General features: G+C 36.2%; 1 protein-coding gene across 1 annotated transcript in view; it reads right to left on the reverse strand.

Moving 5' to 3' along the window:
• Window positions 1-19,213, reverse strand: part of GPATCH8 (G-patch domain containing 8) — a 95,101-nt gene that overhangs the window by 51,461 nt on the left and 24,427 nt on the right. The window contains 1 exon segment of the mRNA XM_070389937.1: window positions 13,994-14,066. Within this exon segment, the coding sequence (XP_070246038.1) occupies window positions 13,994-14,066 (73 nt within the window).

The following is a 19,213-nucleotide window of genomic DNA, read 5'->3' on the forward strand; positions in this document are numbered from 1 at the left end:
AAAAAGGTGGCTACAAAATCTCAGTTCTCTAGTAAGAGGTAACTTCTAAACACTTGTGTCACTCTGGACAACTAGCCCATGAGTCCCTGCAGCCTCTCCAGCAAAATGGAGACATTATCTCCACTTTCGGGACTGGCATGTAGATCAAAACAGACAATAGAAGATGCTTTGTAAACCCTAACATTTCACCATGATGCTGCTAAACACTGTTGTCTTAAGGCCTCAGAAAATTAAAAAATCAATTTGTTCATTTCCAAAACTGGCATTTTAAAATACCTTAAAATTAAAAATACTCTAAGAAGCTGTGATAGATTCTAATGTTCTACCAACAACCTGGTGATAATGAAACAGTCCTATTTACTGAAGGAGAAAATTATCATCTACCCCCAAATCCTTCCCATATTATCATTCCATTAACAAGAGTGACTACTGAGTTTGAAAAGGTTACACAAATACTACATCTAAGCCAAAAGAATGAAGTATACTTTAGCAAGACTTTCTCCAAATTAAAACAGATCACCTAAGAAATTTATCAGGTACAAACAATTTTCTTAGGTAAATTATACCTAAACAAAACAGAAAAACTTAAACACTGTCAAAATGCTTACTATTTTACTATTACTGTCACCTGAGAAATACACTAACACCTATGTATGTGTACTGAATAGTAAGTTATTAATCCACTGTATGCCAAATTTGTAATAGATGAAGTCTACATGGAATGTAGAAGTAAATTGAGAAAGTCAAATAAATTGAAATTACTGAAAAATCTCCCTTATTTCCTCTGGCATCTCTTCTAAAAAGCCCAGAGATCCTAGGTTATCCATAGAAATTTTCTTTTCCAGTTCTAAAGTCTATGATTCCATACAACTTTGAAGGCATTTCTGTCTCCTCTTAGTTTCGACTTTTCAAATATTGGCTAACCAGTGAAATTTTATATTTTCAACTGTTTTCACCTGATTGGAAACACTACTCTAATTACAATAAAATCATGATGATTATATACTAATTTTATATATTGGTATATTTTATATACTAATTTTATATATTGCTAATTTTAAGTTTCTTGGACATGCCACTCTCGTAAGAAGTACGAGAAACCAGTTTCATTTTAATCATGCAAACTAATCTAGGGCACGAAGTCCATAAATAATAATGTAGGAAACAGTGTAAATCAGGATAAAGATAAGATTATAAGAAAAATAAATAGCATTATACTAAATCAGACTAAAAATCACTAATCTATTTTGGATGAGCAAAAGAACCGTCTACCCCGACTTGCCACAGTGAAGGTAACATTCTCAGAAGCTTATTTTATTCATATGATCTAAAGCAAATTACTTAGGGAGCTTATTTAAAATGTAATTTCCTGAACCCCAATGCAGACCTGCTGAGTTGTACTGGTTGGGAATCTACATTTTTAACAAGCACCCAAAGTGATTCTGCTGCTCACTAAAGCTTGAGAATCACCAGTCTAATGGTAAAAGTACTAGAGTAGAGGTAGGAAGATTTGTTATAAACACAGCTACTATCCTCAGCAGTTTGACTATGGATAAACACTTAGGTTTCTCAATCTGTTTAAAGTGGCATTATCTCCCAAACTACTATTGGGAGAGGAAAATGAGATAAGATACAGGTATAAAGCTTATATGCCATCATGTTTAATTCCCCAAACAGTTCTGAAATCTTTTAAAGATTTGAGCATACTGAAGAAAGGTCACACCACTAACTGATTGCAGAGCTTGAATTTAAACCCAGGTCAAATTTCAAGTGAGGTCATAAAGTAGTAACCTGTGAATCAAATATAGGCCTTGCATATGTTTGTTTATCTCAGATTACTTTAAACTTTGAGCCAACATTTTTCAATTACTAAGTTTCACCAGAATATCTGGATTTCTGGTTTTGTTTTTTAAATTCAGGTCTGGCAACACATGACACTATATTCCTACACAGTAACAATGAGCAGGAGCTAGCTGAGGGGCAGTTATTCCTCTCCAGACATGGCACAACTCACACTACTTCCTACTTACTGTCTCAAGTTCAGTGGGCAACTGTGTATGTTACCACCTGGCCCCAACAGGCATCGGAGCTTCCAAGTCCTACTCCTGAGACTGTCCTCTGCTCTTTCCTTCTAAGCTCCAGCTAGATTTTCTCTGTAACTCATTTGGTTACAGAATTATCTACGTCACAGATTTCAGAAGACTTAGTAAGACAGAAAAGGCTGAATTTAGAACTAATAAACCACATTTATACATGTAAGATGATATTATTTTGTCCCCTTTTCTAAATGTACAATCCATTACTTCAAATTTTGGTAGCCATTTTTAATAAATATTTTCGTTTTTAGCTTTTTTCTTTATCAAAATATATTTCTCACAAATCATACTTTTAAACTTTGTGTTCTTATCATGTTTATATCTGGCCCTCCTTTTAAATACCAGTGGTTCTTATGGATGAATGATTCCATGTATCAACTAACAAGTATAGTTGGGCAGATGCTAATACAGTTGTTTGCTTCCTTATTCTCGCAATGAAATCTTTCACTTATTAAATCCTTCAAGAAATAAGTTAAAATTCTAAGTTATGTTTTTCAATTCTCTATTAAGCCCCCACTGTACCTTTAACTTCACAATTACAGTATTATATTGCACTAGATTTATCTGTTACACTTGTGTCTATATTAGACATAAGCCTCCGGAGACAAGAGCTATATCTTATTCATTCCTTAACTCTTAAGACTTAGTACAGATCTGGCACATTCTACAGATTCAGTAACTATATGCAGAATAAAAAAACATATTGAAAAGCAACAACAGAAAACACATAAACGCCTGTAATTGTTATCACTTAGGAGTTTACAGTCTAACAAGAGTTAAGTACGTAAGTAAGTGAAGTTGCTCAGTAGTGTCCGACTCTTTGCGACCCCATCTTTGCGACCCCATGGACTGTAGCCTACCAGGCTTCTCTGTCCATGGGATTCTCCAGGCAAGAATACTGGAGTGGGTTACCATTTCCTTCTCCAGGGGATCTTCCCGACCCAGGGATCGAACCCAGGTCTCCTGCATTGGAGGCAGACGCTTTAACCTCTGAGCCACCAGGGAAGATGGCTCACGAGAGTTAAGAGACACATAAATACAAATTATTCAAGGTAGAATGTTAAAAACACCACAAGAGAAATACAAAGTGTAAGAAAAAATAAAGGAGGAAATTATAGTATGAGACAAGAAATTACAGTATTCTCTTTACCTTTGGAGATCAATTATCTATCACTCCTAAAAATGTGGCCAAGGTTCTTACTACTCAATCTAGCTTCAAGTTTCCAGTGAATTTACAGAAATTTATATTTATCATCAAGAACATAAATGACCACTTCACGAGCTCTAAGAAAAAACATCACATTCAAAGCTACCTACATTTTTTTCAACCAGAGTAACTATTGTACATTTCAATTATGCAGTACTTTATTTCTCACCACCATCACATTTCTCCAGAAGACAGAAGTAAGCCACTACACAGCATTTAAGTACATTTTAGATAGCATACTGATTAAAAGCATAGGTTTTTAGCAACATGATTCTACTACCTATGTGCTGTAAGATTTTGGGCAAAGAATTGCTTAAAATGTCAATCTCCTCATCTGTAAAAAAAGAGTAACTACCCCAGAGAGGACTTAAATTAGACTATACATGTGTAAGCACTTTGTAAACACTTAAACACTAGCTATTATTAAGGATTAACAACTAAACCCAGTGAACAAAGGCTTGCTAGCAAGACACATGCATGAATCAACTGTTATTATGCTTCATAGTTGATTTATCATGCTTCATAACTACACTTTCCTTTCCAGTTCCACTGCTATCATTTTATTCTATGCCCTTATCAACTCAGACAACTTTCTAAATGGTTTTACATCTTCAGTCATACTTTGGCAAGATTCGTACTTAACTTCTACCACCAATGTGCTAATTGGTATAATGGAAAGAAATAGATCACAAATCAAGAGAACTAGGGACTGCCTTTCAACATTCTGGAACCCTAAACCTACATTTCTTCATTTGTAAAATGAATTTCTGATTAAATTAGCTTTAATATTTCTATCTGCTAGATAAGTCTATACCTCTCTTCTAATAAAAAACTGCCTTTTGTTTACAAAATAAAGTTCCAAATTGGAGCAGCCTTCTACACTCAGTGTGGTAGTTAGTTAGCAGCATGAGTTTTGGAGTCAGAAAGACCAAGGTTTGAATTCTGATATTGTCATTTACTGACGGTTTATTCTTAAGCAACTCGCTCAACTTCTTTAAGCCTCAGTTTTTCCTCTGCAAAGCTGGAATAACATAGTCTTGCTTTAAGAATTATATGTGTTAAATAGACAGACAATGGAAGAAGCTGCTATATGGGGACAGAGAACTCAACCCGGTGCTCTGTGACAAACCAGAGGGGTGGGATGAGGTAGGGAGTGGGAGGAGATTCAGGAGGGAGGGGACATACATGGACTGGCGGCTGATTTATGTTGTTGTATGGGAGAAGCCAACATAACACTGTAAAGCAATTATCTTCCAATTAAAAATTAAAAAAAATAATTAAATGAGGTTTTAGTTAAGATAATACTAGATTTGTGCCTATCTGAACCAAATTCCCATTACTGCTTTCTAGTTATGGTTTCTCATCTGCTCTTGGACACCCAGAACCCTGCTTCAACCAAATAATTATGGTTTTTTCCATTCTTTTATATGTCAAAGTTCACTTTAAAAATATGTATTTTGATAAGTTCTTCTGCTTTTAAAGTGTGACATTCACTGCCGAATGGACACTTTCTGCTCTAGCCAGCTACACCTACTCTTCACCAACTGTAATCACCTTGTATACATCAGTGTCTCTTTCTTTGGTAATACTTATTCCTCCCTCCTTAAGACTTCATTGTGAGGTCTTCCCTAGTCATTTATCCTTACAGAGTTTACTCTTAAGGTTTCTTCCACTTATCTCCTAAAATAAATGGCAAACTTATGAGAGTAAGGGTAGTATCTCACAATGTCATGTATATTGTTTATTATGGTCTCTTGAAAACAAGTATTTAATAGAAGTGCAACTATTTTAATGTAATTCTTCACCAGTGAATGCTTCATTTAACGTAATCTACCTTGAGGATGTCCAAACTGCTTCTATAACTGGTCTACTCTTTTCTTAGTAAAAAAGTATCTGATCTAAATTTAGAAAAATTTGCTACTTCCTTTCTAATTATTTTGCATGAACTTGATATATATTTAATGTCTTCTGGTTAAATAACACTTTAACATATATTTAATGTCTGTCTATAAATGTAACAATCTCTATACTGAGCAACTAGTCTATACAGCATCTGAGTTCACTATTTCCCCTTCTCATATCCCCCAATCCCTTTTCATTTCTCAATTCAGTTCAGTCACTCAGTTGTGTCCGACTCTTTGCGACCCCATGAATCACAGCACGCCAGGCCTCCCTGTCTGTCCATCACCAACTCCCGGAGTTCACTCAAACTCATGTCCATCGAGCCAGTGATGCCATCCAGCCATCTCATCCTCTCTCGTCCCCTTCTCCTCCTGCTCCCAATCCCTCCCAGCATCAGGGTCTTTTCCAGTGAGTCAACTCTTCACATGAGGTGGCCAAAGTATTGGAGTTTCAGCTTTACCATCAGTCCTTTCAATGAACACCCAGGAGTGATCTCCCTTAGGATGGACTGGTTGGACGTTCTTGCAGTCCAAGGGACTCTCAAGAGTCTTCTCCAACACCACAGTTCAAAAGCATCAATTCTTCTGCACTCAGCCTTCTTCACAGTTCAACTCTCACATCCATACATGACCACTGGAAAAACCATAGCCTTGACTAGATGGACCTTTGCTGGCAAAGTAATATCCCTGCTTTTTAATATGCCATCTAGGTTGGTAATCGAGAAGGCAATGGCACCCCACTCCAATACTCTTGCCTGGAAAATCCCATGGATGGAGGAGCCTGGTAGGCTGCAGTCCATGGGGTCGCTAAGAGTCGGACACGACTGAGTGACTTCACTTTCACTTTTCACTTTCATGCATTGGAGAAGGAAATGGCAGCCCACTCCAGTGTTCTTGCCTGGAGAATCCCAGGGACGGCAGAGCCTGGTGGGTTGCCGTCTATGGGGTTGCACAGAGTTGGACACGACTGAATCGACTTAGCAGCAGCAGCAGCAGGTTGGTAATAACTCTAGCTCTAAAATCTAGACTTTTTAACTACAGATTGTCAATTCTAAATTTTGTTTACTAACTGGATTCAGCTGGATTCATTTGTTTATATTAACTAAATTCCCTTAAGATAGTCAGGGTTATATATAATCTGTTATCTTACTAAATTTGATACCTGAATTACTAAAATTATGCTTACCTTTGAAAATGCATAAAGACTGCACAGCTCATTTAATTACCTAGGAACAAAGATCATTATAGCTACCAGGCTCCTTCAGCTAGACCAGCAACAAGTATAACTAAGCCTTTCTGACAATCCATACTGACATGCAGAATGTTTACATTCTAGATGTGGCATATAATCCATGAAAACAAATTTCAAAGGGAAACTAAGGAAGGACAACAACTCAGCTTTTTACAAATATCCTATCCAGAACATTTACTGTGTCATCATAGTATTAAAGAAAACCTATTTTTCCCCAGCCAAAGAATGATTTTTCTTAGAAGTTAGTGTGGTTTTAAAAATCAACATTCTAACTTAACAATAAAGTCCAAATTTTAACACTACATATTTCTACTGTATGGGATTCAAATCTAGTTTTTCTTTAGTCATAAAATGTATTAATATAAGCACTGTTGGGGCTTAGCTAATGCAGGGTTTATCCAACTATATTTACCATTTGTTTGCTAACTGAAACTAGAGTGGGAGGAGGGATACATACATAAAACCAAAGAAACACTAAAGAAACCAACTCTACTCTGCTTGGATTCTGTCTACTCTGAGTCTTTTTCAAAACAATTTTCTTTCTACATTTTTTAGTAGTAATAGTGTATCATATCAAATTTTAAAAGGATACAGTAAAAAGCAACTCACTTTCCCTTCACAGTCTGCCTTAACAATGACTTTTCTCTGCTGCCGCTGCTGCTAAGTCACTTCAGTCGTGTCCAACTCTGTGCAACCCCATAGACGGCCTCCCATCAGGCTCCCCCATCCCTGGGATTCTCCAGGCAAGAACACTGTGGGTTACCATTTCCTTCTCCAATGCATGAAAGTGAAAGTGAAGTCGCTCAGTCGCGACCCCATGGACTGCAGCCCACCAGGCTCCTCCGTCCATGGATTTTCCAGGCAAGACTTTTCTCTGCACAGTAAAGCAAATAAGAAACAAATATATGCACAAACCCCACAGAATGTACCCTTTTAATGTTTCACAGTGAAATGCTTCAGTTCATCTCTCTTGACATATTTTCCAGCCAACGATTTCATACAATAAAATTTTTATGCTTCAATCTCAAAAATCTAATTCAACATTTTTAAGAAAAAGATATGTGAGAAACCTATAGATATAATACATTTCATATACAACTTGTAGGACTTTGGGAAAGCTGCTTAAGTATCAACAAAAGCTATGGACATGTTACAACAGAGAAAGCAACTGTTAAGAACCATATAAATTATTTGGTAATCAGGAAAAAATGTATACTTTATATCTTAATTTTTTTTTAAAATCAATAAACAGGCAACTATGTTTTAGAAGCTGGTTAGCTGCTGGGTTGATGTGTATTCCATTTAAAATAATGGAAAATAGAAACACACTGTTTTATGTGCCACTAAGAAATTTTAAAAGCTGCCATTGTAACTTTAATGCCATTAATAAGGTACATCTAATTTTACCTTTATTAAAATATGAAAAAATGTCTTAGAATCAAGGAAATATGGTAGACTATTTCTAATCTTTTATCACAGTGATATAATGAATAACTTCAATCATACATTATTTTTTGCATTTCATGAATAAGTTAAAGATAGAATTGTTGGATCTAAAGGGATACATGCATTTTAATCTTTAAGTAATTCAACTGTTTTCTATAGTGGTTTTATCCGTTTACAGTATCACTGTCTATAATGTAAGAACCTATTTTCCCCAAATCTGACCAGGCTAGTCTTTTTTAAAGCCTTTTCCAAGCCAACAAGTAAAAAATCATATCTCATAGTTTAATATGCATTATCTCTAATATGAGAAGAAATGAGAATATTTTCATATGCCTAAAGGTCATCTGCAATACTTTTCTGTAAACAGTATTCATAGCCATTTCCCCCTTTCTATTTTGATTACAAGTATTTCACATACCGATAAATACATAAAGAAATCTGTCCTCTGTCTACAATGATATATTACAGATATTTCCCCCAGTTTGTTTAGCTGTTGTTCTTTTACTTTACTATGATGAAATATAGTCAAATTTATCCTTCTTTTAAGGATTTCTGGGTTTGGAGTTGAACTTAAAGTTCTCCTTATTATAAGATTATCTTTAATAATTATCCTACTGTTTATTTTAACAATTTTATTTTTTACATTTAATTATTTGTCCCAACCCCACTGCTTAGTGACTGAGGCTCTTTTAGATGTAACTAAGAGCTCAGAATTACTGAAACAAAAAGCAAAATTAGGGACTTATGACCCTAAAACATACACAGCATTAAAAGCACAGAACTGGGAGTCAAATATCTAGCACATATTCAGTTCAGTTCAGTTCAGTCGCTCAGTCATGTCCGATTCTTTGCAACCCCACTGACTAACACACCAAGCTTCCCTGTCCATCACCAACTCCCGGAGCTGGCTCAAACTCATGTCCACAGAGTTGGTGATGCCATCCAAACAGTAATAGCACATATTAGTATCTTAGCGGAGAAGGCAATGGCACCCCACTCCAGTACTCTTGCCTGGAAAATCCCATGGACAGAGGAGCCTAGTAGGCTGCAGTCCATGGGGTCGCAAAGAGTCAGACACAACTGAGTGACTTCCCTTTCACTTTCATGCATTGGAGAAGGAAATGGCCAACCCACTCCAGTGTTCTTGCCTGGAGAATCCCAAGGACGGAGGAGCCTGGTGGGCTGCAGTCCATGGGGTCGTGAAGAGTCAGACACGACTGAGCAACTTCACTTTCACTTTTCACTTTCCTGCACTGGAGAAGGAAATGGCAACCCACTCCAGTGTTCTTGCCTGGAGAATCCCAGGGACAGCAGAGCCTGGTGGGCTGCCGTCTATGGGGTCGCACAGAGTCGAACACGACTGAAGCGACTTAGCAGCAGCAGCAGCAGCAGCAGCAGCAGCATCTTAGCTGCTGCTGCTACTGCTACTACTGTTACAAATTCTGGGAAATACAGAGTAGCAAGATAGAGGCTTCTCTGTGATTTTTATGATACTTAGGTTTTTGATGAATACCTAAAGATTAACTCAAATTCAGTTAAAATACTTAAACACACATCATACAATTGAGGTGTTAATAACAATTAGCATTTACATAGTGTTTTACAGTTTGCATAAAGTAACTTCACTTAATTACTTTACCCTCATAATCACTGTGAGAATATAGGCAGAGATTTTAATCCTCATTTATTGCTGAAACAAATAATTCAACTTGTCCCTTTACTTAAAGTAAGTGGCAGAGCCAAATTCAAACCTAAATCCTAAGTTTCCAAATGCTGCTCACACTGCTTCATACCCTATACCAAGTGCTTCTAAACAAAAATAAAAGAGAATCCCTACTCTCAAGGAACTTAAAGCAATTTGTCAATTAAGTATTCAATTGATCACATACTAAAAAATATAAAACACGGTCCCTGGCCTCAAAAAACCTTCAAAAGTGTAGTGTAAGTTTAAAAAGCAAGACTTACAGGACTGGAAAATAAACCTGAAGAGCAGGAACAATCTTATTTACTTTGCCCATGACTTACATTATTTACAGCTGGTATAACTAGAATACATTATTATCTCATAGCTGAGCTAATGCTGATTGACTGTCACTGAGTGAACCCTCTAAATATGGAATATGAAATATATCATACCTCTTCATTTGTCTTTGTGACCAAAAAAATCAGCCACATCATCAAACAGCTCTTAGACAATATAACAAAGAAAGTTTAGGAACCACTTCTGGGCTACATCTACTTACCTATTTCATAGCAAAATAAAGATTTTGAGCTACATTCCATTCCATTTCAAAGCTGCCACAAGGTCATAAAACAATTTCAAGAACCAAATCCAATTCAACAGCCACAAAATACAACTATCATTTGCTGTTGTTTATTCCAAATTAAACATACCCTCTGCCTGCATTAAAAAAAACACACACAACCATTCATAATATTTCTCATCAGCAGGCCTTTCTTTATTGTTGTTTCCTTCAGGTATCTTGGCAACAACCTTTTCTACAAGTCTTTTTTTTTAATACTAACAATCACTTATCTGCCACATATAAATTTTAACTTTTGAATATTTTAATAAACACTGTGATGTGTGCTAAATCGCTTCAGTTGTGTCCAACTGTGCGACCCCATGGACTGAAGCCCTCCAGGCTCCTCTATCCATGGGATTCTCCAGGCAAGAATACCGGTGTGGGATGCCATTCCCTTCTCTAGGGGATCTTCCCGAAAGGGATCGAACTGGTGTCTCTTATGTCTAACCTCCATTGGCAGGCGGGTTCTTTTACCACTAGCACTACTGCTGCTGCTGCTAAGTCGAGTCAGTCGTATCCGACTCTGTTCGACCCCATAGATGGCAGCCCACTAGGCTCCGCCGTCCCTGGGATTCTCCAGGCAAGAACACTGCAGTCAGTTGCCATTTCCTTCTCCAATGCATGAAAGTGAAAAGTGAAAGTGAAGTAGTATCCGACTCTTCTCGACCCCATGGACGGCAGCCTACCAGGCTTCTCCGTCCATGGGATTTTCCAGGCAAGAGTACTGGAGGGGGTTGCCATTGCCTTCTCCGAGCACCACTAGGGAAGCCCTAATAATTAGGGGAGAACAAAAGGTAAATAAGGGAAATTCAAGTAAAAATTAAACCCACCTAACAAAGTTGAATTTTCTATCGTGCCACAAAGAATTCTGTTTCAGAGTTAGCATGCCCTATTCTCCAACCTATCCAGTGACAAGTTATATACATACACCGCAGCCCCAAAGACTAGCACTCCGTAAAGTCTCACAGGGCTTTCAATAATTTTTAGATGTTAACAAAATCTCGAAAAGATCAGGCTTAAATTCAGTGGATGACTGCATGTTAAAAAATGTTAGAGCCTAAAATCAAACAAAAGCAACTAAAAGTGGACAATAAACAAGTAAATGCAAAGAACTTACAAAGCCATGAATCTAGAAATTATTTGCAGTGATTAGTCTATGCAGTAGTAAGAAGGCATTATGATTTTCTGCAGAGCAACAGGGCTTTCTTTATTCAGTGGTTATTTGTAGCAAAGGTTTGGTACAATGAAAAAAATTTGTCATGAATTATCTAAATATGTCATAAATGTGGCTATATTCTAGCCAAACTATGTGGGTATTACAGAAAGAGCTATGTAAGAGAAATCAACTCAATGCCTGGACAATGTTGAATGTGACACTAAAAAAATAAAAGAGCCATTTCCAAGACAATTAAAGTGAAAGTGAAGTTGCTCAGTCGTGTCCGACTGTTTGTTACCCCGTGGACTGTAGCCTACCAGGCTCTTCCATCCATGGGATTTTCCAGGCAAGAGTACTAGATTGGGTTGCCATTTCCTTCTCCAGAGGATCTTCCCGACCCAGGGATAGAACCTGGGTCTCCCGCATTGTAGGCAGACGCTTTACGTCTGAGCCACCAGGGAAATCCATTTTGTTGGCAGGAGAATAAGGTCTCATTCTTTTTGAAGGGTAGAGACCATACTAGCCATTCAAGACACATGGGCTTTGAACAACACTGTGAATTTAGTAAACACTACTGAAATGTACACTTAAAAATGGGTAAGATGACAATTTTATGTTATGTGGGCTTTGCCACAATTAAAAAGAAAAAAAGGAAGGGCTTCAAATTTCTATTTTAAATAAATAATGGATTGATGAGTTATTGAGTGCTTATTACATGCCAATCACCACAGAGATGAATGTGAAATATGGATAAAATCTGATTTCTCTTTTCAAGGAGTTCAAAGTTTAAAGACACCCAAATTTGAAAGTATTCTTAAAATGAAACAATAATTTTCCATCACCCAAAAATAGTTAAGCACCCGTTTACCTGATCTTTTTTAAATTTTACTTTATTTTTAATTGGAGGATAATCACTCTACAATATTGTGATGGTTTCTGCCATACATCAACATGAATCAGCCATAGGTATATATATGTCCCTCCCCTCCTACACCGCCCTCCTACTTCCCTCCCCATCCCACCTCTTTAGACCATCACAGAGCACCTTTCTAAACTCGCTTGCTACACGTCTCTTTCACTCTTCTTCTCTGCCAGTTTTAGTTGTACTTTGAAGTCTCCGATGCTTACAATGGAAAACTCTGGGATTCAAACAGATTCACTAGTCCCCTACGTAATGTCCCCAAATTCTACTCCCCTCTGTACCTGAACAAAAACAGTAACAATCAACAATGCTCCTGGGAATCTCTGAATAGGAAGAGAGGTTTCAAATAGTAGGGGAAAAGATCAAATAAAATCTTCAGACCTTATTCTGAACTATCACCTCCATTCAACCCAACCCAACATTTAACTGTGCAAACCACTGGGACTAAACCTACCAAGAAGTCATTTCTACTTTAGTCCTGATGACGCTTTCTCTTTTCTGGTCTCTTAGAAAATCTATGGTCTATGCCATACAAATTGCTCTCAGTTGTTGAGTATTCTTTATACTGTGTACAATGAGTTCTTGCACCACTGGAAAACAAGTTTAGTGGTGATCAAATCTTTCTACCTCCCCCAAAGGATAGGTTAATGCTTAGTAATAAATATTCATTTGAAATATATTTTTGAGCATTTCTCATGTCACAACTGAATAGAATTTGTGGATGTATACTTTAAAAAGCAAAGGCTTTAAAGACTGAAACATCCTGTTTCATGCCCCGTCCTATTGTGGCCCTTAATACAGACATTTGAACTGATTAGACTGCCCACTCATATTATGGAAATTCATTTCCCAAATTCAAAAAATTAGTCAACAGTAGTGCACCTCTCCCCAAATATCCCTTTATACAATGAGACCCTTCATGACCAAATGTAGAAGTGCAATGATTTCCATCATTTCTGAGGTACTGTTCACATCTGCAGAGAACAGCAGCCCTTGAATACGACGGAGCTAATAAGTAAATGGAGTTGGTTGACTGGTTTTCAACTAGTAAGAACTCAGAAGCAGAAATGTTAGCAGTGTTTGTTATCCAAATGATTAGTACAGTTAAAAGAAAAAATTACATACAATGTAAACTGTAAACCATACATTTCCCAGAGACTGACCTGAACTTGAGAAATGGCCTCTCAGAGAACCCTAGGAAATCTCTGTTTCAATTTTATGTTTCATATAGGTTAATTATTCTACTATTGCATGGATTCTGATTAGAGACAAAGAACAAGGGCAATCACCAGCTTCAGGAAGAATTCAGGAGGGCAAAAATTAAACTCTGCTGTTGAAATTAATTCTCTTAAAAATACAGCAGCCATAATACATCACTAAGTGATACAAAGAGAGTACATTCTGATACTACGTATTTCATTTACTTTACCCAACCATCACTTCCACCAAAAGAAATTTAAAACAGACTGAGCCATACACAGTATGTTTCCTGAAAGTATTCACGACACAGCAGCTTACTCTTGCAAATTATTAGCTTAACAGTGATTTCAAATACAGTTATAGGAAAAACAGACTACTCTAGGGGATAAAAGGCAGTGGGAGAAAGCCCAAAAACTTTTTCAAAAAGACAAAAAATATATTCAGGCATAAGATCTGCATCAGAAACATTTTTTCTTTCTTTTTTCTTGGTATATTTAAAAAACTTACCCTGAAGAGATTTTCCCAATCCCTGGCCCAGCTTCCACCCATGTTTCTGGAGTAAGCGATGTCCAATATTATCCTGACAGACAGAACAGAGAGACAAACCAAAAATATTCCAATAATATATTCTTCCCTTCCTAGTGATATTTAACAGGTGATGAACAAGAGATAATTCTACATATATGCATGCAAAAAAGGTGCTAATAGGGGAAATGTGCCCAATAAAGGGGGCATTAATGTAAAAAGAAATACTGGCTAGTATTTTATACAGGAAGAACAAAGAGGGAAAGGGTCCTTTCTGATGGTGTGTTGGGCAATTTTTATACACAACACTTTTAAAAAGAGAAAAAAGGGAAGGGGAAAGGGGGAAGAATACACTTATGAAGTTTAAAACTAACATTAAAAAGCATAAAATCAAAGTACTTATACAATCATATCCACCACCTAGACAGCACCACTTTAAGAGCTTTTTTTTTTTAATAAAGAAAATCTACATTGTATTTAGTTATTTTGCTTATGTGTCAGGCTTTCATGATACAAAGTAAGTTGTAAGTGTAAGACTGCCCCACCACTAGAAATGAAAACACAATCAGAGCAAAATCCAGGCTAGACTTGATTGGTTTTTTAATACATATATATAAAATATAAATATTTAACTAGCATGCAGCCAATATTAAACTGAAAAAACAGTGAGGTTAGTAAAACGAGAAATTAAATTGATTAAACAGAAAAATAAAATGAGCTCAAGCACAGACTGAGTGATGCATTTCAACATGTAATCTAACAAAAATGCTAAAATGTTAGAATGAAACAGGCCTAGCAATAAGTTAACAGTAAAGAACCATTAGTGCATGTAGGGGAAAAAAACCAATATACATAATGTCTCATCTTCCTAGGAGCACAGTGGAAAAGATCATTCAATGTAAATCACATGTAAAGACACTAGAAACAACAATTAAATGTCAGCTTTTGCGTAAGGTTTCAAGATCTTAGAAACCTCTGCAGACCTTTGTCCAATTCTTTACTTTTTACAAATACGGAGAGAACACTAAAATAATCATTTAGCTGTATCTGATAAAATGATGTTACTTATCAAAAGGAAAACATTTAAAAATTGTAAACAGAAAGTGTTCTGTATGCATTAAAATGTAATTTATAATATTAATTGGGTATCACCACTTGAAAATAATCTTGTATTTCCTAAAATCAAATTATGAAGTCAACTAAACCATAAATCTCTGAATTAAAAACAGACATATTAAATTGATTTTTATCTTCCAGCTACATATTCAATGGTAAAATGCTCTGGAATTATAGGAAAAAATATGTTACTATTATATTCTCTGATAGTAAGTTATAAGAAGAAGATTAGGTCTCTTTAATGCTCTGTTTAAAAAAAAAAAGGTCAACTTCCTTCTATGAGTATTATGACAGGATGCCAACTAGAAAACTGGACTGAGCAGCTTATTACTTTATTGATTAGAGGAACAAAGATCAGGATACTTGAAAAAATGGGCAAATGATAATGAAAATGTTTCTATAACAAAACATGCAATTACTTTAAACATACATATACACAGTCATTACTGTACACAAAAGGTCACTAGAGATTATTTTTTGCTAGAAATTGAGAGAATGAGAAAATACTATGGTTATATGTAATCCCAGTACTGAATGCCTATATATAAATAACCTTACTGTAAAAAAAAAAAAAAAAAAACTTTTGTAAGTCTTAACACAACTAATTTTAGCAGAAAATGAAGATAAAGAGAGAGGCCTTTATAGTACTACTGTGGAAATACACTTACCTGCACATAAAATCCTTGTTTTATATCATAATTCCTACAACTAAATTAACTACAGAAAGGACAAGGATAGCAGAATGACTCTAAGATAAGGTAGCTGAATAAAGTATTGTTTAATCTCTTAATAGGCTAATTTTATAACTAGGCACAGATTTAGGGTATTAAAACCATGCTGACAAAAATTGTTGTCCCTTTTTTTAAATTAAGAAAACTCTATCTTTTGGCTAAGTGGAGATGAGACATTATGCTGACCGTGTTATATTATGAATGCACTAAAATAAACAGACAGATGAAGCAGTATGCTATTTCCAAAAGCAGTGCAAGTGGAGTGAAAGCATTTCCATACGAACCTGGCTTTAAAAACTGGGCTGTCAAAAGAACAGTTAAATGTAACACAAAGTAAGAAACTGTCCAATCACTAATGGTCGTTTTTTTTTTTTTTTTGTCTTGTTTTCAATTCACTGCTTGCAATTAATGTATTTATTAAAGAAGAGTGAAAGCATAAGTAAATTCACGAGTCAAGACCAGCTGAGAGATTCAAGAGCAGCGTGTTGTGACTGACAACAGTGAAAGGAAAAGCAAATGTTAAAGGGAGAGGGAGAAAAAAGAAAAATTTAGGGTTATACACATTAGCATCACTTTTACAAAACCACTCAAGATGGCTGTCACCTTCTCAAAAAAAGCTATTGATACAAAATGGCAGTGGTACTTCTCTTCTAAATCGTTAAACGAAAACTGTTCTTTAATTAAATCTACTTCCCTGGTGGCCCAGACAGTAAAGCATCTGCCTACAATGCGGGAGGCCCGGGTTTAATCCCTGGGTTGGGAAGATCTCCTGGAGAAGGAAATGGCAACTCACTCCAGTATTCTTGCCTGGAAAATCCCATGGACGGAGGAACCTGGTAGGCTGTAGTCCATGGGGTCACAGAGAGTCGGACACGACTGAGTGACTTCATTTTCTTTCACTTTCCCCAAGTATAAACAGGGAATGAAATGTCAGGGGTTATGTATTAATATTATTAATATGCCACTCTATGACCTTGCAATTATAACAAAAAGCAACAATAATAATAGGCATATCTCCCAGAAAGTCTTCTACTCACCAACCTCTGAGATTAAGTGAATGACTATTACGGAAAATCTGAGCCTTTCCTATCATTTCAGACTATCTGTTTTTGGAGAAAAAATGGCAGTTCTGCAACTCTGCAGAAAGGACTAGTATTCACTATGGTCCCTTTTCCTACCAAAAGAAAAAAGTTTTATAAAGACTAGTGAAAAATCCAGTAGGCTTAAGGATGATGGGTAACACAAGAAAGGCACGTCAAAATATCTCATAACAAAGTATTAATAGAACAAAGCAGACTTGTCTAATCTGAAGTGATCAAACTGTTCACTGAACTTTCACTGTGAAAGAGCAAGGAATTCAGTGGCCAACTGGTGATAATCATTACTCTGGTTAGGGTGTCAATCATTTCTATGAATGTCATTTATAACAGTAAACTGCAGCAATCTGTGGCCTCAACTGGTAATCTAGACATAACAAGGGCAATGAGCACTATTTAACTCCTGAAATAACAGTTTATTATTTTGGTTACTACAAAAGTGACTAAAAAAACTTGATTTTTTATTTTTAAGCAAAATAAATAATTTGAAGTTTAGTTATAATCTTACAGAACTGAAAATAACTTTTTTTAACACAGCCTGGTTTGTGACTGACAAAGGGGCATGTATAGTGATAGGCTGTTTATAATTTAACTACACATGGAAAAAATGCAGGGAAATACTAATTTTAAACAATTAATAAAGCAACTAACTTTGCCCAAGGGAGGTAGGCAAAAGGGTGGTTTTCCAGATCATTCATAAAGAATTCCCACAAACTATTTGTTGTTGTTTGGCCGTCCCACACAGCCTGTGGGGTGTCAGTACCCTGATGAGGGATTGAACCTGGGTTCTTGGCAGTTAAAAGTGCAGAGGTCCTAACCACTGGACTGCCAGGGAATTCCTCCCATGACCTATTCATTACTCTCTGTCCTTAAGACTCCAAAAATGGTGGCAATGTGGCATTTTATTTGGTTAGGAATGAAGTTCTTAATTCTAGTTAAACTATGAAGCTGAGCTAAAAACTCAAAACTTTTTTCATCTAGATTACCTAAATTGGCCTTTATGGTTTTTCTGTTTCTAAACTCAAATGTAAATTAAAGTGCTATATTTTAATCCTCTGTACTAAATGTGCAAGAAAGGAGGATATAATTTTTAAATGGGAACATCAATAATAGCAAGAAATGTGTATTAGAAACAACTACCAATATGCTAAAAACACAATACCAGCCAAAACACAAACACAAAAAACCATCTCATTATTGTTTCAGCCATTCCTCAACAATTTTATTAATTAAATACCAAGTAGAAAACTTTCCCAGGAACTTCTCTCTGCTCCCTGAAGCTGTATACCATCAAAGAAACAATAACCATTTGGGAAACAGCCCCACCAATCTGTATAACGGGAGTCTGCCAAACCCCACCAAACCTGTATAATAGGAGTCTGCCAAAATATAGACTAAAATTCACTTCATTGCGTGGGGCTGATTTCTAAGTTTTTTAATAATAGGAAATAGAATACCAAGTCTCAAGAGAAAACTATACTACAATTATGGCAGTGACTAGATGAATACTAATTCCACACTGAATTTTCTTTTAGTTGACAGCCACATTCAATTTACACCATTTAGCTCATTTTCAACAGTGACAAAAATGGCAAATCTCTTGAGTGGATTGTAAGCTTTGCTGATTGTGTATTAAAGACTCTATAAGCAAAAACCAAGTGCTACTAGGTGAACCCATGCAAACAACAAGTTGTAAAAATTCCCCAACAAAAAAATCTACAGCTCACTACAGATGACACAATGAAGACTAGAGAGAAAAGCCATATAGTAATGCTACACCATTCAGCTCCAAGAAGCACATTATTTATAGTGCAGTCCACATATGGTCACTGCTAAATATCAAATCAGCAGTCTTATAGAGTTACAGTTTGGAACTAGTGGAGTCCACAGATCTAAACAGATATGCAACATGACAAAACCCACTTATACATACACTTCTAAATCCTTAGATATGCAAAGTAAACATCAGCAACTGGAATTTGAAAACTTAATTTTTTTAAACCTGCTCAGTCAACCTGACAACTATAAAGACAGAATTTTAATCAGTCAGGTAGAACAAAGACCAAGTACTGGATGACAGGCAGTTTCACTTCCAACTGCAACAATGACAACATATTTTAAGTCTATGGCGCAGGGATTTGCCTTTTGTACAGCTTATAATCACTCTCCCATCTGATTTCTCATCTTCTTTCTATGGTAAAGACCACAACAAACCATATACCTTAAGTCAGATCAACCAATTTTTGGATCTATGGTGG

Source organism: Bos mutus, chromosome 19, assembly GCF_027580195.1.
Source record: "Bos mutus isolate GX-2022 chromosome 19, NWIPB_WYAK_1.1, whole genome shotgun sequence".
Taxonomy (NCBI): domain Eukaryota; kingdom Metazoa; phylum Chordata; class Mammalia; order Artiodactyla; family Bovidae; genus Bos; species Bos mutus.